The sequence below is a fragment of the Loxodonta africana genome, chromosome 9, assembly GCF_030014295.1.
Source record: "Loxodonta africana isolate mLoxAfr1 chromosome 9, mLoxAfr1.hap2, whole genome shotgun sequence".
In the NCBI taxonomy this organism is placed as follows: Eukaryota; Metazoa; Chordata; class Mammalia; order Proboscidea; family Elephantidae; genus Loxodonta; species Loxodonta africana.
In genome coordinates this window covers 63359082-63379922 of record NC_087350.1, presented here as the reverse complement: position 1 = coordinate 63379922, position 20841 = coordinate 63359082, and the positions used below count along the sequence as shown (strand labels likewise).

The window sequence follows — 20841 nt, the reverse complement described above, 5'->3', positions numbered from 1 at the left end:
TTCATCTGCCCCAGATTCCTGGTGGGGACCCTACTGTGTAGTGAGGAGGGTCCCGTTTGTGTGTCCGAGAGTACCCAGGAGTGATGTGGACAGAGCTAGCTATGTGTTACCTAACTCAGTCTGCCATCAACTAGTCTTAAGAGTCGGGCAGAGGTGTGTGGAAAATGGAGGGGAAAAGGCCTGTTGTAATGCCAGGATGGGGGAGCACACTGGAGACACAGTGAAGCTTTATGAGAAGTTGACCATCAGTTGACAGTGTGAGCAGGAAGTTGCAGGGGGAGTAGTCCTGTTGGGAAGCTCATTTACCCTTTCTACCCAGGAGAAAGTGACCTGAGGAGTGGGGCTGAGGCCTGAGTGTCAGAGAATGACATGAATCACAGCTTTGGTAGGAAATAACGTCGATGGAGAGGAGGAATGTGCTTATCCTCAGCTTCTGTCCAGCATGAGGGCTTAGCGAAGGCCTCACTGTTGACTTCTGTGGTCTGCAGAGGACCCTATGGGTGCCCCAGAGGTTCTCTACAGAGCAGTGGGCATTGGCCTCACTGTGGGCTCCTGTTTCCAACCCTCCCATTGAGGGGATTCTAGTTGGCAGGGGGAGAGTTCCTGGCTCTGCAGTGTCCCCAACAGTCAAGTGAGGGACACTGTGAGAGAGGTGGAGTTTCCAGAGAGCAGTGCCCATTGCTAACAGACCAGAATTGTGTCACTGCCAGCCCCATTGGAAAATGAATGCAGTGTGTCTGGTTACAGTGCTGTTGACAGTGATTTCTTTTTAATGACCTGGACCAGTCTTCCATGTGCCATGACCCCTGCGAAGACATGCCCAGCTTTAACTGGAGAACCCCACCCTTCTAATTTTGGAGTTTGTGAATTGACAGGGTTGCCCAAGACTCTTGCTTTTCCCCAGTTTAGGTTTAAATGAATCAGGGAATTAACTCTTAGTATTTAAATCTTAATGCTATCTTTCCAAACTGCAGTATTACCCAGTGTTTTGGCTGACTGACACTGTACATTTAAGAAAATTAAGTGCATGAGAATTACCTCAAACTAATGATATATTTATGCATTGTAGGTTATTTTGAATTTCTAAACTGCTAAGAGTTGTTGAATAGGTTAATAGTTTTAATCTATTAATCTAATCTTTTCTGCTTGACTATTTATTAAAATATATCAGTGATACATGACAGAAATGGAAGTACAGATAATTTTGAAGGTTATTAAGGATTGGATGATGGCATGAGGATTTGAAACATGGGTGGAATAGTAAATGCAGATACAGGCCTCGTTACAGTGTTTGTGGACAGTGCGTTTTCACTGTGGGTTCTCTTTCTTTGCCCTTCCAGGCTGGTGGTGAAGCTGTGACCTGTCTTCCCATTATGATTTCTGTCCTTGCCACTAAAAACCAGAGTCTTTGTACCCAAAGGACATTTCCGAGGACAGCAGCCATTTTAGAACACACCAAGGAGAGTTAGAGGTCAACAGCTAACACAAAGCCCAAGCACTTTTCTCTGTGGCAGAGATGGAACTCTGATTTCCTTTATTTTATTTTATCTCTTTGTTAATATTTTAAGCATCTAGCTTATGCTAAGCTCTGCTCTAGGCACTAAGGATACTGAGGGAGACAAGGCAATAAATTTTCCATCTCTTGAAGCTTCTCGTCATTTAATCGTTTATTTGTTCATTCATTCAACAAGTGTTTTTATTGTTTTCTTTTGAGAAGAAAAAAACAAAATCATCCAAGTGATAAAAAGCCCAGACTTTGGAATAGGGCAGTTGTTGTTTAGTGCTGTCAAGTTGGTTCCGACTCAGAGCGACCCTATGCATAACAGAAGGGAACACTGCCAGGTCCTAAGCCATTCTCACAATCATTGCTATGTTTGAGGCCATTGTTGCAGCCACTGTGGCAGTCCATCTCGTTGAGGGTCTTCCTCATTTTCACTGACCCACACTTTCCTGAGTATGATATCCTTCTCCAGGGACTGGTCCCTCCTGATAACAAGACCAAAATACGTGAGATGAAGTCTTGATATCCTCGCTTCCAAAGGAAGCTTTTGGCTGTACTTTTCCCAAGACAGACTTGTTCCTTCTTCTGGAAGACCATGGTATATTCAGGATTCTTTGCCAACACCATAATTCAGAGGTGTCGATTCTTCTTCATTCATCCTTATTCATTGTGCAGCTTTCACATGCATATGAGGTCATTGAAAATACCATGGCCTGGGTCAGGAGCAGCTTAGTCCTCAAAGTGACATCTTTGCTTTTTAGCACTTTAAAGATGGTTAAGAGCTCGGCTGCTAATGAAAATGTTGGCATTTCAAACCCACCAGCTGCTCCTTGGAAACCCTATGGGCAGTTATACTTTGTTCTCTGAGGTTGCTATGAGCCTGAATCAGTTCAATGGCAATGGGTTTTTTTGGTTTGGCTTTGCAGCAGATTTGCCCAATGCAATAAGCTGTTTGATTTCTTGACTGCTGCTTCCATGGGCGTTGATTGTGGATCCAAGTAAAATGAAATCCTTGACAACCTCAGTCTTTTCCCTGTTTATCATGATGTTGCTTATTGGTCCAGTTATGAGGATTTTCGTTTTCTTTATGTTGAAGTGTAATCCATACTTAAGGCTGTAGTCTTTGATCTTTATCAGTAAGTGCTTCAAGTCCTCAAAACTACAGGTGTGAGGCTGCAGGCTTCTGGGCGTCAGACCTCATCTGCCACCCCATGGGGCCCGAGACTGTGCTGATGGATGTTTATCATGGTGACCTGCAACCTCAAGAGGTCAGGGTACTACCATTTCAGAAAATAGGAAGAGAGTGGTACATTTTAGAATTTTTTCACTGGAAAGGGTAAAAGTAAGACTTTGACACTCAACGAATAAGCCTATACTTCTCCAGAAAATTGGCTTCTGTTGGACTTCTCAAACTCATACCGAGGGCCAGATGAATGAGAGGGTGTAATATTGAGCAGTTAAACCACTGACAGCTCTTTGTGATGATTGTAGCTGTTTCCCGAGGAGTCTGGCATATTGACTTATTGGTCAGAGGCTGTGGATGCCTTGATGGTCGTTCTGGCATTGATCTCTCCAGGGCTCCTTCTTTGGTTCATTCAGTGAACAGGTACTCATTGATCATCTACGATGAACAGATACTCACTGATCATCTACTATGTGCCAAGCACTGCTCTAACCAAAAACCAAACCAAACCTAGTGCCGTCAAGTCGATTCCGACTCATAGTGACCCTATAGGACAGAGTAGAACTGCCCCATAGAGTTTCCAAGGAGCACCTGGTGGATTTGAACTGCTGACCCTTTGGTTAGCAGCCATAGCACTTACTGACTATGCCACCAGGGTTTCCAAGCACTGGTCTAGGTGCTAAGATTCAGTGGTGAACCAATGTGCCAGAAGCCCCCATGCTTTGGTTGGTCACCTTTTGGTTGGGGAGACAGGCAGTGAAGAGGATAAAGATGGGATAATACTAAGGGAGACACCTAAACCAGAGAAGGGGGATATGGGATGGCGGAGGCCTGGGTAGGAGTGAGGTGGGTGAAAGTTCAGATTGAGCAGCCAAGAAGTCTCTACTAGGACTGGGACTTTTTAAGTAAAGACCTGAAGAAGTGAGGAACTAGCCATAGGATGTCTGGGGAGGGGGAGAATATTCCAGACAAAGGGAAGAGCAGATGCAAAGGCCTGAGCGGGATCATGTGTGCGTGTTCAGGGAACAGCAAAGATACTGGTGTAGCTAGACAGGCGAAAATGAGAGGGAATATTAGGAGATAAGGTTAGAGGGCACATGAGACGGGTCATAGAGAGCTGTAAGGGTCCTGGTGAGGACTGGCAGTTACTTTGGGTGAGACACAGAACCATGAATGGATTTTGAACCAGGGAGTGGCATGACCTGAGTAATTTTAACAGGATGGCTGTGTCTACTATCTCGAACGTAAACTTTGGGTAAGTAGACGAAGCAGGGAGACTGGCTTTGAGTTTATTATAATAAGGCAAGAGAGAAGAAATATGGCTTGGACCTGAGTGGTGGCCATGGCAGGTTCTGGACATATTTTGAAAGTGGACTTGATGGGATTTGCTGGTAGATTCATTAGTAGAGAGCCAGAGAGAGGAGAAAGTCAAGGATAATTCCAGGATCTGAGCCTAAGGAGCTGGAAGGATGGAATTGCTATTACCCAAGAGGGAGCTGATGGGGGAAAGGGTGCAGCAGCAGCTAGGGTTCAGACCTAGTAAGTTGAGATGTCTGTTGGCAACCAAGTGGAGTTGTCTCATCAGCAGTTGTTATGCAGCTCTGGAGTTCAGGGGGAGGTCCAAGTGGGAGATATAATTTGGGACTCATCATTATATAGTCAATATTTAAAAGCATGAGCCTGGCTGAATCACTCAGGGAGTGATTGTGGATAAAAAAAGGAAGATGCTCTAGAACTGATCGATGGAGAATGGCAGTGTATAAGGGTTGGTGAGATGAAGATGAATTGGCAAAAGAGACAGAGAAGTGGCCAGAAGGTGGGAGGTTCACTGGGCGAATATAGAGCAGAAGTGGAAGAAGAGCTGGGAGGAGTAGAGAGGGAACTATGTCAGAGGACGAGTTAGATGAAGTTTGTGTATTGGCCACTGGATTTAAAAACATGGAGGTCATCTGGAGCCTTAGAAAGAGCAGCTCTGGAGGGTGGAGGCAGCAGCCTGAGTAGAGTGGGAGATTTAGGATGTTTTGCCAAGGAGGGGGCCTGCTGGCATCAGTGAATACAGTAAGTCCTCCAGGCTACAGTGGACAACTGGTACTTGCCCTTTCATATTGTGTAAATTTGCCCTCACTTTGAAACAATTGAGCCAACCCCTACTCGCAACAAATTCTTCTTCATCACAATCACCTTCACGTGCTGTACCTGCAGCTTTTAAATTATTGAAACGGCTTCGAGCCTTTTCTTGCACTAAAGTAAGGCTAAATAACAACTGTGTGGACAAGTTTGATTTAAAGACACAGGAGCGGGTCTTGCACTACTTTGTGGTGCTCATGAAGACATTGCGTGGCTTCAGTGGTTCATCAGCGCGAGGAAGAATGCCATCCACCATTTTAAGTTGGATCACTTCGCTTTTAACACTGTGTTGAGCGTGCAACTTTGTATTTGGCTTAAATTTTCATCTTACTTACCTGTAACCGTGCCTCCTAAGTGTAAATCCCATGCAGGTGCTGGTGATGCATCAAAAAAAGGAAAACAAGCATGGTTGAAAATAAAATGGAAATAATACATTGATCGGGAAGAGGTGAAACACCACCAGTTGTTGAACAAATGTTAGGCTACAGTTGGTCAATGATTGGAACAGTTTTAAAGGATAAAGTGGGAATAATGGAGCATGTGAAAGGCTCTGCCCTGATGAAAGCTACAGTTATTACTAAGCCAGGCAGTGCTTTAATTATTGAAATGGAAAGGCTATTGATAATTTGGTTAGACGATCAAAATAGACATAATATGCCTATTAGCCTTACTTTAGTGCAAAAAAAGGCTTGAAGACTTTTCAGTGATTTAAAAGCCGCCCGTACAGCAAGTGAAGGCGACTGTGATGAAGAATTTGTTGAGAACTGAGGGCAAATTTACGTAATATTAAAGTGTAAGGTGAAACAGCGATGGAACGAGAGTGTTAACCTTTAACCATGATCTTTTTTCTTTTTCTATCTAAACTGTTTTAAGAACTGTTTCTTTAATTTTTTTACAGTACTGTATACCTGCACACACACAGATTCTCTCTTCAGTTCGGTACCACATGTAGTTACTTTTGTTACTGTATTATCATGTTGAAGATATTTTAGTGTATTTGGAAGTTTTTCTTAGAAAGGTTAAATATCTACTATATACCAAGACAAACATTTGACTAACGGACGAGAAATAAGAACCATAGATACCTGTTCCAACTTACCTACAAATCCCACTTAAAGGCAGACTTAGGAATGGGTCTTGTTCATAACCTGGGGACTGCCTGTACATCAGAATCATCTGCACTCGGATAATGGGTTGGTGGGCAAATGGGTTGAGTTGGAGAACCTGATCAGTGGTCAGGCTCTGGAGCAGACCAAGCGCAGCTCCTAAAGTCATGCTTACATAGGCGTTAATTCACTTAATATCCCTTGCGTTCAGGGAGCATGCATTTAAGCCCAACTTGAGACCAGTTAACCCTCATTCCTAATGAGTTGAGTCCGTTTTAATGAAGTTTTCTTCCAGAGGGAGTTAAACTAAGTCATTATTTACATTCTGTGGTTGGAAGCTTTCCCCCTCACCATTAACGCTGTTTTTTTTTTCAGGTGGGTAAGGTGCCAGAGTAAACAGTACTTTTGGAGGAGGTTGAGTAGTTCTCAGGATGTCTAGAGGTATAGATGGATGCACTCCTCCCCATCCTGTGCAAGGTGGTCCACACCCCTGACAGGTAAAGGCCTTTATAAGGGCCTTACCAGTTGCCATCTAGTCAGTTTCAATTCGTGGCAACCCTGTGTGTCAGAGTGGAACTGTGCTCCATAGGGTTTCAATGGCTTTTTTTTTTTCCTATTGGGGGGGGGAGTAAATTGCCAGGCCTTTTTCAGGGTGCCTCTGGGTGGACTCAAACCTCTAACTTTTCAGTTAACAGTGAGTGTGTTAACCGTTTGTACCACCCAGGGACCTCAAAAGAGGGCTTAGATCCCAGCTCACTCGTTGTGCAGATAGAAAGACACAGGGCAGCCCAGAGAATCAGTGGTGGAGATAGGATTGAAGTCCAGAGGCTGAGGACTTTTCATAAATACTGTGACTTGGTAGATCTTCAAGTATCAGCATTTTTGATGGAATGATGTAAAAATTGTGCCCAGAAACAAAGTTGTTTGACTCCTGGGTACTGGCATGACCTGAAACTCTACCTCCAACATACCCAGAAATGGCACTTGACTTTGGGCCTGAAACCCCCTTGTAAATTATTCGATTGCAGTCTTAGGCTGCAGGGTTTAGCAGCAAGAGCACCAGGATAGGAGTCAGAATTATTTTCAGATCAAGTTCAACACTGAAAGTTGTGTAGCCTTGAACATGCCATTCATTCACCTGTTTTTATTGAGTTTCTTCTGTGTGCTGGGCATTGCATAGGGACTAGGGATATGAAAGTGAACAAAACAGACATGGGCCCTGTTTTGTGCTTTAGTTTCCCCATCTGTCCACAGGCCTCTTGTGAAAACCAGATGTGATGGGGTGGGTATATAAGCACTTAAAGAATTGTCAGATAAGACCTTGAGGGAGATACTTCTTTCTGAAATCTCTGCGGGCACATTGGCCTAGTCTGGCACAGTAATGGGGATGAGTAAGAGCAAAGTGAGAGTAGTGTATGGCAGTGGTTCACAAATTTATCAGCTTTGGAGCCATTTCTTCAAGTTTAGACTTAAGTAGAAAGAACCCATTGTCGTCAAGTTGACTCTGACCCATGGGTGGTGACCCCATGTGCTTCAGAGTAGAACTGCACTCCATAGGGTTTTCAATGGCTATAATCTTGTGGAAGTAGATTGCCAGGCCTTTCTTCTAAGGCACATCTGGGTGGACTCAGACTGACAACCTTTTCGTTAGTAGCTGAGTGCAAACTGTTAAATATCACCCAGGGACTTTGTAGAAAGAGGCCCAAATATATATACCAGGGAAAAGGCAGAATTGTGCTTATTGAAGACAGAGGGAGGAGGGACTTGGACCTCTACTCAGCACCACCTTCCTCATTCAGGCCTCACTGGTGTTCCCGGGCCATTGCTGTGGGACCCCTAGGCCTTCAAGGAACTCATTTACTGAAAGGCCAGAGCCCTTATGGAATTCTTTGGGCAGGGACCCACTCCCTCTGGCTTCTGTCATGGCAGGGTAGTGCAGGCAGTAACCTGTGACCACAGATAGCGTGTACTTAACTGAAAAATACCCCTGTGGTGCCTGACTTTGGATTTTATGTTGAAGTGTGACTCGGGTTAAATATAAAATTCATAGCATATCTTGAGCAACTATTTTGTAGTTATCTATATATAAATCTATTTTACAGCGACACAAATAGAATAGATTATGGAGTGTCAGCATGTAGATAGATTCCGAGTGCTTTTTCACTAATATACCTAATGATTCGTGCTGAGAATATCCAAGGACTCCACTGTACATTTAAATGAATATAATTAAAATAATGAGCTCTATTTTAAAAAATGATATATGAAAAAATTTTTTAAAAGAAGTTAGGAGTAGCTGCACCACTAATTCAAAGTGATATAAGTACTTCTGTAATTCCATTGTTACTAGGGCACCTGACTAAATGCAGAGCTTCTGAGAAAAACAACATTTGGGTTTGTAAATCTAAAGCACGGAAGCGGGGGGAGGGGAGTTGCCCGTGTCCTTGGTGAGCGAGGATTTGGGGCGTCACGTTAAAGGGAGAAGACGGCTCTGTGAGAGAAAGTAGCTTATGTGCCCCATCTTCCATGGGCTAAATCAGGGTCAGGGCTGGTCCCACAACTACAGCTGTATTTGCCAGCACAGCCTCTGTCTTGGCTATAGCTGGGGAACATGGGCAAAAGAACTAAGGGGGGTCTGCCTTCCGGTGGGAGGAAGCCATTCTCCCATGATTTTAAGGGTCGCTTTCAGGTGACCTAAGGCCAGTAGTTCAGTGGAAAGGACAAAAGATGGGGGAGTCAGGAGAGGCAGAGTTGAATCCTGGCTGTGGAGAGGGCCTCCCCGTGATGCATTCATGCCGAGGCTTGTTGCAGATGAATGACCGACCGTGCCCTCAGCAGACCCACCTCGAGGACCCACTCGGCTTCTCAGCAGACCTTGGGGAGTCACAGGAGGCTTAAGTTCCAGTATCTCTTTCCAAGAGGCTTGGCCTGAAGGAGGCAGGTATTCTCTCGGCCATTCAGCAGATAATATGGTATACCTGCTGTGTGCTTACCGGGTGCTGGGAATACAGCAGTGCACAGGACTGGCAAGAGCCCCACCTGCTCTTAGGGCAGGTATGGCCTAGAGGCATCGATAGTAGTCAGGGCTGCAAAGGAAATAAAACAGGGTGCTGTGCTAGAAGCTAGAGTGGGAGGTCAGAAAGGTGACATGTGAGCTGAGATCAGTTCATTAGACTGCAAAGAAAAGCCGCTGTAAGAGTCACCTGTGCCAGGTAGACATGGCACTCAGGTTACCCTTATTGAGAGTGGTCGGGGAAGGCTTCCCAGAGGCGAGAGGCTCGAACCTTCGTGGAGGATGAACCAATACCGTCTTCATAATGGCAGCTGCTGCCTATACGCATTTACTCTGTGCCAGCTCTCTGGCTGGGCTCCTTATGGGCAGCATCTCCCACTCCCACAGTGGGCAAGGATCCTGCTCCCCCTTGAACAGAGAAGGAAACTGAGACTCAAGGAAAGGAGTCTTGCCAAAGGTTGCAGAGTGAGTGGGTGTCGTCGAGGGTTACACCCAGCCTGTCTGACTCCAGCAGCTCCTTCTCCCACCAGGATAACATGATGTTAGTGAGAACCTTGAGAGCAGGAAGGGACGCTAAGTCCACTCAGATGGGATGGTCAAGTGCTCACGAGGCCTTAGGACGGGCTTTGGAGCATCGGCAGTGAAGAAAGCTGGGGTGAAGGTATTCTGGGCCGGGAGGCCGTTTCCTTCCCTTATTTTCCTGCAACCTCAGGGTGTGGGGAACCCTGGCAGAGGCGGGCACCTCTACTCTAGTGGGAACTCCACTGTTACTTAGAAGCAGATCTGCGGTGTCTTGGGGGGTTAATCCTTTGAGCAACCAGGGTCAGGACTAGCCAGGCCAAACCAAGGAGAGCCTTCAGCCTACCCGCCTGCCTAGAAAACCCTACCTGGATCCATGGGCTGTCATTGATGGTTGGACAGGGGCCTTGGCTTCCAGCCCTGTGCCCAGAGAGCCTCAGGGTGGGCAGGACTGGCTGACCCTTAGCACCCGCATTGTCTTGTTAGAATAGGAATTTCAGTGGTTTCTTTTACTGTCTAACTGGAGTATCAATAAAAAGGGTTCTTTACCAGTTTCCATCATGACGATCATCTTTGCTATACGAGAAACTCTAGACAGGATCCTGGGATTACCTTTTTTCGGTTGATCCTCACAGAGGCTTTGAGAGTAGGTGTGGGTGTCTGTCCCCATCACAGATGATGAAACAGCCTCAGGGGAGCTTAGTGGTTTGCTCAGGGTCACACAGCTGGGAAGTTATAGAGCTGGGATTTGAAACCCCATCTGTCTGACTCCATAGCCCATGTGCTAAAGTCTGTTATGCCATGCGAGACTTTCCCCTGTAATCAACTCCTGCACACTCCCCCGCCCCCCCAAAAAAGATATATTCTAGTAAAACATCTCCACTGATAGCCACTGTTCTAGGTCTTTGTATGTGTTACTTCATTGTCTCCGCACCAGAGTGCATAGTCTCTGTTATCCCCATTGTATGGGTGTGAAGACTGAGGCTCAGAGGAATGATGTCACTTATGTAGGAATTCACAGCTTGAGAGTGGCAGATCTAGGAGTTGACCCTGGGACAGTCTAAATTCAAAACCTAGTACTCTTTCCACCTCACTATATCACATCTTATTCCCACCAGGCTGTCACTCAGCCTCTGCTCAAATGCCTACAGTGACAGGGAGCTCTCCACCCCCAAGTCATCCCCTTCTGTTGCTGTCTGCTGGGGAGGAATATCGTCCCTCTCTAAAGCCATAGCCATCCCCTTGTAACTTCTCAGACCTGGCTGTCCTGGATGTATTCTTGGGCCTTGTAAAGCTTGCCGTTTTTTCTGCCCTGTGATGACTCTTTAGTCAAGGTGCAGGTCTCTAGCTCAAGATAGCCCCCGTGGAGACTGCACCCACTAGACTGAGGCCTGGAACAATACTCGATTTCTCAGTTTGCACCAGGGCTTTGAACCGGTTCTTCCCAGTTCAGTCATGACTGAGGAAGCAAAACTGGAACAGACCAAAATTTTTAAAATTTGGGTGAACTGGAACGATAACTGGAATGGGAAAAATAACAGGTCAGAGCCCTTTCAGAAACCTAATTTCCCTTTTAGAAAACAAGGGCAGTGTATGTGTTGCGTAGAACCAAATCTCTTGCCCGTAGGATTTTGAACAGAGTTGGAAGCAGTGGTGCCCTACTCAAAGATGGCGGCTGACCCCACCGCTTTGAACATGTGTCGCTCTCCACAGTCCTGCCAGTAATCCAGTCTCATGTATCAGGCACCTGAAAGGGCTCACTATGTCTCTTCCAAGTCTCCTGTTCCAGAGCTTTGACCCATAATTTTTCCCGTTCCAGTTATCATTCCACATCATGCAAATTGTAAAACTTCAGGTCTGTTCCAGTTTCCCTTTGTTGGCTGTGGCTGAACCGGTTCAAAGCCCTAGTTGGCACAGCTCGGCTTCCCCACCGGAGTTATGATGGGGATCCCCTCTGCCAGAAGGACAAGGGGGCCCTACGAGAACACAGAGGAGAATGGTTCAGGAGTGGGTGGCAGGAGACCTGGCTTCATGCCTTGTCCCTGCTACTGATGTACGTGGCCCTTGACAAGTCACAGTTCTCTAGGCCCCAGTCTCCCCATTTATACAGGAGGTTCAGGGATAGATGTCCTGCCCACCTTAATATTGAGCTCGCTCTTTTGTGGATGTTTCCTGACGTTTAAACAGCTCTTAGTCCAAAGTATTGGGGGCAGAGATGTTGGCTCCGTTACATCTCAAGTGAGCCTTTTTGGATTGTAGCTTCTCCATCTGTGAAACAGGAGCAGGCAAGGGCTTGGATGAGATCTCTAGCCCTTCTGCCAAGGAATAAAGGAGAGAAGACAAGCACCAGCTGCTTTGCATTCATCAAGTCATCTAAACCCTTGCTGCGCAAAGTGTGGTTTTAGGACAGCAGCATAAGCCTCACCTGGGAGCTTATTAGAAATACAGAATATAGCGCCCCCCGCCCCAGACCTACAGAATCTACATTTTATCAAGATTCTCAGCTAATGGGTGTGCATGTCCAAGTTTGGGAAGAACTGATTTAAACCATCCAGAGCTGCCTTTTTAGGTCTCTTGTAACTCTAGTTGAGATAAACCCTTTGCCTTGGAGCTGGGTCCGACTCACAGTGACCCTATAGGACAAAGTAGAACTGCCCCATAGAGTTTCCAAGGAGCGCCTGGTGGATTCAAACTACTGACCTTTTGGTTAGTAGCCGTAGCACTTAACTACTACGCCACTACACATAAATAAGTGGTAGGTGAGGCAAGCGGGCACATCTGGGCCTCTTTAGGCATCAGCTTTCCTGTTGGTAAAATGGGGGGAGTTAGAAGCATGCTAGCCCCGTGGTTTTCCAGCTGTTTCCATTAGAGCCAGGGTTTCATAGAGGAGCCTCAGAGGCAACCATGGGGGCCTATGTGGGAGGGTGAGTGTGCTGGGGGGTCTACCCTTCTCTATGCACACAGCCTTGCATATTTCTGTGGTGCCCCGGGCATCAAGGTGAAGTTCATTTGAGTGGTAGGTCTGTGGCTAAATGTTTTGCAACCCCCTGGGCTGGTGGGCCCCCAGGTTAGCCTGGGGGCAGGCATAGGCTCCACACTGAGCAGACCCTCTTCTTTCCCAGGGAGCGCTTGAAGCGTAGCCAGAAGACCACCAAGGTGGAGGGTTCAGAGTCCGTGCCGGCTGAGGCCTCACTGAGTGCCGAACAGGGAACCATGACGGAGGTGAAAGTGAAGACGGAGCTTCCTGACGACTACATCCAGGAGGTGATCTGGCAGGGTGAGGCCAAGGAGGACAAGAAGGCAGTCAGCAAGGATGGGACTGGGGACGTGCCCGCTGAGATCTGCGTGGTGATTGGTGGCGTCCGCAACCAGCAGACCCTTGGTGAGTGCCCACCACGGGGCCAGGGCCAGGACCAGGACCAGGCCGGCAATGTGGGACCAGAGGCCTGGGGGAGAAAGGGGACCTGTGACCTCTGCCCCCTTCAGTGGCTCACCTCTGCCCTTGGGTAAGGTCTGAGCTCCTCAGATTTCCTTTGCCTGCACAGTTCTAGTCTAGAGAGCACTTCCTTTTTCTGCCTGATGTAGCAAAGCCCTACTCATTCATCGAGACCTTGTTCAAGCCAAATCCCTCGAACTTTCTGCAGGCCCACTGAATCCCTCATGCCCTGGGGCTCCCCTGCCACAGGTGGGTCTAGCACAGCCCTTATCACTTAGCATAGGCATTCTGCTTGAATGCCTCCAGTGACAGGGAGTTCTCCACCCCCAAACCATTCCCCCTCTGTTGTGGCTGGTAGGGAGGAATATCCTCCCTCTCTAAAGCCATAGCTGTCCCCTTGTGTCCTGAATGCTTTTCTCCCTCCTCAGCTTGATTGTGGGCTCTGGGAGCACTTCTCGGCACAGGTCCTGCACGGAGCAGATACCCAGGTAGGATTGGACCAGAACCGACTGGTGCCTTCCCCCTGCCTCTTCTGGTTTGGGCCAGGTTCTGGAGATCTCTGTGGAAACTAGATTTTTAGGAATTATTCCCCCACCCCCACCCCAGCTTTCTTCACCTGTAAGCCTGGGGATACCCCTCAGAATCCCTACGCTGCTGTCATGTTCACAATTGCAAATGCCCACAGGGACCTAACAAATCCAGTCGATTCTTGTTATTTGATAGTTATTTTCTATTGAATAGTTACATTCTATGTAAGTAGTTATGTTCTATAAAGTTCCCGCAAATGCTGAATTAGCGAATTCTTGTTCAACCGCAGCTGAGAATTTTTTTTACTGCTCTGCGCATGAACGTATTTGTGAATCACTGCGAAAGCGCCCCGAGTATTTTTAGCAAATAGGTGAATTCACCAATATGGAATCCATGAGTACTGAAGACTGCTATATGCTTATTTAGCATAAATGGAATTGAGCGAAACTGAAGAACCCACTCCCCGTGTGCAGAGGGCAGCTGCTGAGATGGTTGCCATCAGGTGGGAATGTGGGCTTGGTGATGCCAGACCTCTAGAAAAATCAGAGGCCTGAAGCGAAAAACTTGATGTGAATTCCCTTGCCTTTAAATGCTGGTAAGTAATGCAGATTTTTAAGTCTGCCAAGTAAAGGATGTCTGTGGGTCAGATTCATTCCATGGGCCCCAAGTTTGCAGACTCTGGCCTGTGAGATAAAGTCCACATTCCTCAGCCTGGCATTGAGGTCTTGCCTACTGTGGCCCAGATTTCCCTGGCCATTGACCTCCTCCACATACCCTGTGCTCATTCTGTTCTTAGACCCTTCTGTGCCCTGAAGTGCCTCTGCGTGCCTCCTCCTGCCCTCCTTGCCTAGCTCTGGCTCACCTCCTTCTGACTTCTAAATGCCCCCATCTTCCTGGCCCCCATCCTGTGTGTGGTACATGGGACCTCGTGGGGAGAGTCCGTGTGTGTGTGTGTGTATTTGCCCACTTTTGGACCCAAGTCCTGTTGCATTTTCTTCCCAACCACTGGGAATCAGCCTTGTGCACCCCTTTCCCAGCAGTTCCTCCACTCGGTGTGGCCACTGTGACCCCCAAGATCATTGCAGTATCTCGCTAACAGCCAGGTCGCCTTGTCTGTGTCTCCCTGCTCTCAACCACCCTCCATGGTGGCTGCCAGGGGGCCTTGGCAAAAATGAAACACTGACCATGTATGTCCCTGCCGATAAGCCTTGGGGTACCCCAGTGTCTCTAGGGTCAAAGCCAGACTGCTTCCCACGGCATCAAGGTCCTCTACAACCTGGACCCAGCCTAGCTTTCCAGCCCCATTTCTTGCTTCTGATCTTCTCAGTCTCTTCATTCCAATGCAGTTTGCTCTTCTGCAACACACCCTGTATTTCCTGCCCTCTGCTCATGCCATTCCCTCTCCTTGGAATGCTTTTCACCATCTCTAACCCACCCTTCAAGGCCAACTCCAGTGCTACCTCTTCCAGAAGTCTTCCTTGATTTCTTCTGGTCAGAAGTGGTCTGTTTCTAACCTGCCCATCACATGGGACACTGCCCACTGTCTGCTTTAGATTAGAGGGGCCTGTCCACACCTGTCCCTGCCATGAGATTGTGAGCTCCTGGAGGCCCAGAACCTGTCTGATACGTTTTTCCCTGCTTGATACTCCACAATACCTAGTAAGGTACTGACTTCTAGGAAACAGGGTAGGTATTAGTGTTATTATTGTCAGGATGGGGCTAGGTTATGCTGCAGTAACCAAAGATCCTAAAATCTTCGTAGAGCTCAAAAGCACAAAGATTTTTTATTTGTTCAGACTGCATGTCTTTTGTGGGTCAGCTGGGGGCTCTGCTTTGCTCTGGACCCAGGCTAAATGCAACTATTACATAGAATGTTGTCAGCCAAGTGACAGAGGGAAAGAAAGCCACAGCGCACTCACACTGACCATTAACTGCTGCAGCCCAAAGTGAGAGGTGTTAATCTACTCACAGTCACTGCCATAACTAGTCCCTTGTCCCCACCCAACCTCACAGAGGCCAGGAAATGCCATCCCCCCATGTGACAGAAAGGGCGAGCCAGAAGCATTTAAAAAATAAAACTAATGACCACTGCAGTGATGAATGAGAGAATGATTCTTCAGGGGCCCATGCTTGACCTACCTCCGTCAGTATCTGCTCGCAAGGTTTCAGACTGTGTTAAACGCTAGTGGGTTTCTTAGTTTATGGAGAGAAGACATGCCCTGCTCTCTTTGGTGTATGTGTGTGTTTTAAGGCTCATTGGACCCAGGAGCTCTTTATGCCCTTCACCAGATATAGATGCCAGTGAATGGGAGTTGAATCTGAAACCTGGGACAGAGCCAGCTGTCAAGATTAGACGGGGAAAGCCTTGAGCAGCCAGGCCAGGGAAATGTTGGGAGTCCTCACTGGGCTAGCTGCCTGCACAGTGAGAGCCTCCAGGGCCCTCGAGCCTCATGCCAGCCACTGATGCTGGTTTCCAGCTCAGCTACTGCTTAGCAGCAGGGTCCTTGGCCTCTCTGTGCCTTAGTGTCTTCTTCAGTGAGATGAGTCCTGGTCACCTCTTGAGGTCGGGAACTGAAACGTGCGGTGGAAGGGAGCAGTGTTGTGTGGGGTACATGGCTCTGAATCCTTGGGCTAGGAGTGAATCCAGGCTCTACAACTTTATAGCTGTGGTACCTTGAGCAAGTTACTTGACCTCTTTATGCCTCTGTTCCCATAATTGCAAGTTCATGGGGTTATGTGAGGATTTGGTAAAATGCTGTATGTAAAATGTTCAACATTGTGCTTAATGAATGATTAGCTATTATTGGCAGTAGTAATAGTAGAAAAGTACTGCTCCAAGGGGAAGGACCAGAATAATTTCTGCTTTATTCCTAAATCTAGGAAATAAGCCAGTGTAATCTAGGGAAGAAAGTTGGCACTGGAAGAGGTGTCAGAAGGCTTGAGTTCTTATTGGGCTTCAGTTTTGCAGCCCTGGTGGTGTAGTGCTTAAGAGCTATGGCTGCTAACCAAAAGGTCAGCGCTTTGAATCCACCAGCCACTCCTTGGAAACCCTATGGGGCAGTTCTGTTCTGTCCCATGGGGTTGCTATGGGTTGGAGTTGATTCGATGGCACCAGTTTGGTTTTAGTTTTTTTTTTTTTTTTCACATCTGAGAACTGGACAGGGAAACCTGGACAGGGAAACCTGTCCAGTCCCTGGAGTTCCTTCTAGTGCAGCCTCCCTAGGATTCAGGGGCTTTGAGTATCCTGTGAAACATCTGAGTGGCCTGTCTTAGAAGACCCTTGTTAAAAAGACGTCAAAGTCATAGTGACACAGTGGAGCTGCTGTTTTGGAGCCCATCCAAAGCAGGGCCAGAGCGCTCCCTGCTGGTCATGGCTGCTCATCTCACATCCTTAGAGGCAGGCTCCTCTTGGGGACATAGCTTCTGCCAGGGGTCAGACTCAGAGGGAACTGGCTTCCGCTCCAGGAAGGAAAGGCATTAAAAAAAAAAGAAGAAGAAAAGAAAAGAAAAAAAAAATCAGTGTTAGAATTGAACATCTTATCTCAAAATGGGAGCCCTGGTGGCGCAGTGGTTATGCACTCAGTTGCTAACTGAAAGGTTGGCAGTTTGATCCCACCAGCTACTCTGTGGGAGAAAGATGTGGTAATCTGCTTTCGTGAAGGATTTACAGCTTTGGAAACTCTGGGGGCAGTTCTATTCTACCTTATAGGGTCTCTATAAGTCAGAATTGACTTGATAGCAGTGGATTTGGTTTTGGTTTTAATTTCAGGAAGGGAAGTAAAATTCATCTTGTGGGTCAAGTCTAAGCAGTTGCTACTGGCTGTTAGGATAGCTTGAGGATTTCAAAGGGTGATGCAATCGATTGTTGATATCTGCCGTGGGGAAAACAGAGGTCTATAGAAAGGAAAAATTGTCCAGAATCACAGGGCAAGTTGGTGACTTTTCTTTCCACTGTGTGGAGGACCTGCTCCACTTCACAGACCTCCCTCTCACCTGCTTCCAGAAGTAGAACAAGGAGGGAAGGCACTGGCCATCTCTTTAAATGAGCTCATGCCAATGCCCATCCTGTGTCCTGGTGACTGGTATTGGGGAGTTAACATGATCCCGAGGCACTTGGCAGGGGAGCAAGGGGTTCATGCCGAGCCAAAGACTCTCCTCAATGCGTTGCTCACCCAGCATGCTCGGGGCTGTTACTGAATAGAATAGCATTCCTCTTCAGTCACCAGTACTGCGCCATGACTGAGCCTCCTGTTGGCCTTCTCTCTGAGCTCCCTCCCCCTTTACCCCCTTCTCCAGTTCTCCCTGGCCCTTTAACAGCCATCAGACAAACAGTGTTCCCAATGACACAAACATTATCTGAGCCACTTCCCGTGGAGGAGCCCAGGTCATGGGCACACGATGGCATTTGGCAGCTTCTTGGCTGGCAGAGTTGGGAGGGGCATCAGTGCCCGGGAGGCTGGCTGCCAAGCTTGCAGTGCTTGTTGCTCCTTCCCTGCTGCCCAGAAATTCCTTGTACTGAGACGGGTTAGAAAGAGCTGCACTGCCATTGGAGACCTTGAGTTTCCTTTTTTAGCAATACTGAACTTGATAGCTTTGTTAGGGTAAAACTAGCAGTGAAAGGAAGTGAATTAGCAGTTGTGTGTACCCACCTGACAAGCTGCATGCTGAACCTACGCCCGTGGCCCCAGGAGGGGTGGCAGAGCCACACTGGAGGTTTCAAGAGCACCTCTATGAGAAATGCTAAACACAGGGCACTAGTGTTGCTGCTCTCCAATTCCATGTTCATTGCTTCTTTTGTCGTTAGTTGCTGTCAAGTTGATTCTGACTCATGGAGGCCCTGTGTGTGCGGAGTAGAACTACTCCATAGGGTTTTCAAGGCTGCGAGCCTTCAGAAGCAGATTGCCAGGTCTGTCTTCCAAGGGTGTGTCTTCTCTGAGTATGTTTGAACTGCTAGCCTTTCAGCTAGTAGTCAAATGGTTAACTGATTGGGCCACCCAGCCACCTATATGTTCGTGGCAGGCATCACTAATTGATCATTGCACACTCTCCCAGTGAAGAAGTCACTGCTAATCATTTAGAAATTAGAGAATCTGAAGTAGAAACCTGCTTGCCATCCCCACCCTGGATGCTGACGACAAGGCAAGCTGAGTTCACAACAGTGAGAACACCCAGAGCACAGAATATTTCCTGGTTCCAAGAGATAAGGCCCCCAATCTGGATCCCATTATGGTGGTCAAAATATAGTAAGTACAAAGCATGGGTGCTCTTCATGGTGGACCTCTGTGAGGCCATCTTCTGAATCCTAGGGAGGTTACAGATGAGGGAGCCCAAGGAGGTTACAGAGGAGGGAGCCCAAGGAGGTTACAGACGAGGGAACCCAAGGAAAGCCGCAGGTGCATGGAGCCCTGAGTAGTTCCAGGTTTCCTCCTTCATGGTACAGGAGACAGAGGACCTACCCTCAGCTGGGCCCCTCCTCACAAGGGGGATGAGGACCAATCAGGTTATGTCCAGAGAGCTATCTCTCAGTGTGGGGAGGAGCCCTGTGGAAGAGGTAGGGGCTCTTCCTGGAGAAAAGGAGGCTGGGGATGGAGGTGGGATAGAATCTTAAGTTTTCATAACTTACAGTCTTTTGGGGGAAAAGAGCAGACATATTCCAAGTGGCCCCGACTAATGCAGGGAAGTCACCAGGAGGTAATTTCAGTTCAGTCAGAGGAGAACCTGCTTGGGAACAGCTTTTGTGGGAGTGAGTTCCCATCCTGGAGATGGGTGGGCAGAGAGGAAGGCTGGGCAGGGTGCAGGAGGCAGAGTCCAGGGTCAGATGGGAGCCTGGAGTAGCCGGGGAGGTTTCTAGGCAGCAAACTCTGAGAGCCAAGGGGCAGAGGTTTCTTCCCACGTGCAGGGCTGCCAGGGAAGAGAGGCAGGAGGAGGAGGAGGGGCTCAAGTGAGGACTTGGAGGAGGCGGAGGCTCAGCCACAGCTGGAAGGAGCAACAGAAGAGCATGACAGAGCCATTCAGACACAGCCACGTGGGTTTCAGCCTGTGACAGACCAGGGTGGCGAAGGTGCCAGGTCCTGCTTCATGGTGCCAGCTGGTAGTCAGTTTCCTGTTTCAATAGGTTGTTGGCAGTGCCTTGTGCCTGGGCCTGCCAGAACCAACACTCAGCTCTTTGCTGCAGCCACTTGAAGAGGAGGAGATCTGGCCACGCTCCTAGGCACGTCCCATCTTTGCTGCTGACTCTTCGCCTGGTGGTCGGAGGTGGGAAAAGTTCCCAGTTCGAAAGGGATCCTGGGCTGGAAGCAGGAGACCAAGGATCTGCCCTACTACAGGGCCTTGGAGAAGCCCCTTAGCCTCTTTGAGCAACCATGTCTTGAAGGGTTAGTGAGTGTAATAAAATCTGCCGTCTTTCCAGTAGGCTTTTTGGGGATCATAGCTGTGCAAATGTTTTTAAAAGGGGACAAAGAGTGCAAAACAGACCCAATGGTACTAGCCAAGGCCTCAGGACGTTCACATATTTGGGGTTACTTTCGGAACCATGGGAACCTAAGAGGCCAGTGGCTTTGAACTTTTTGTGTTCAGTACCTCCAAAAGAACTTAGAAAAGCTGTGTTTTCTTTCTCACATCCTGGAGTTGACATCCAAGATTTTTATCCAGAGTTTAAGTAATTGCAAGGTATATCATTTCTGGGTTATTGTTTTTTTTAAAAGGTGGCATTTTGAATATAAAATTGAATCACTCTTTTACAGATATCCAAGGGAATCCAAACGGCATTGCAGGTTGATGTCTGCCTTCATCCATTAAAAATCATGCGAAGAAGCGCATCTTTAACAGCCAGAAACTCTACATTTTTCCTTTTTCTCCTTGAATTTGTATTTCCAGTCTACTTTCCCCACAGGATTTTATCCTAACCAATATATTTTTTATGCTTGAAAGTCTTTTATTGATCACTCTTTCACACTCATCTGCTACAGCCAGGTGTACATAAATTGAAATTTTAAAGAAGTTTACTGGGATTAGAAAGCTCTACATTATAAAGCACTTTTTCCAGATTGAGAGTTATTATTAGTATACAATTAATCAACACAAATTTAGATAAATAGTAAATGTAAAAGTAAAAGTAATTATTAAAAATGCTCCTCTTTATCAAATGGATGAAACTTTTTAAATTTTTTTTTCCACAATTGATTCATGTGTCTGTGAATTAATATTTCTCATTGCTAAAAGGGAGCCCTGGTGGCACAGTGGTTAAGAGCTACAGCTGCTAACCTGAAGGTCGACAGTTTGAATCCACCAGCTACTCCTCGGAAATCATATGGGGCAGTTCTACTCTGTCCTGTAGGGTCGCTGTCACTGTGAGTCGGAATCAGTGGCAGCAGGTTTGACTTTTTGTTATTGCTAAAAATGGTACCTTGGTGGCACAGTGGTTAAGTG

General features: G+C 47.3%; 1 protein-coding gene across 16 annotated transcripts in view; it reads left to right on the top strand.

Moving 5' to 3' along the window:
- ZNF618 (zinc finger protein 618) overlaps nt 1-20841 on the top strand; it is a 184258-nt gene that overhangs the window by 109303 nt on the left and 54114 nt on the right. For 14 of the 16 annotated variants that reach the window (XM_064291568.1, XM_064291567.1, XM_064291574.1 and 11 more), the window contains one exon: nt 12572-12831. In XM_064291568.1, coding sequence (XP_064147638.1) covers nt 12572-12831 — 260 coding nt within the window. Of the gene's footprint in view, nt 1-6537; nt 8859-12571; nt 12832-13350; nt 13374-20841 lie in introns of those variants that run through there. The other 2 variants (XM_064291573.1, XM_010587715.2) reach the window with 2 other exon arrangements.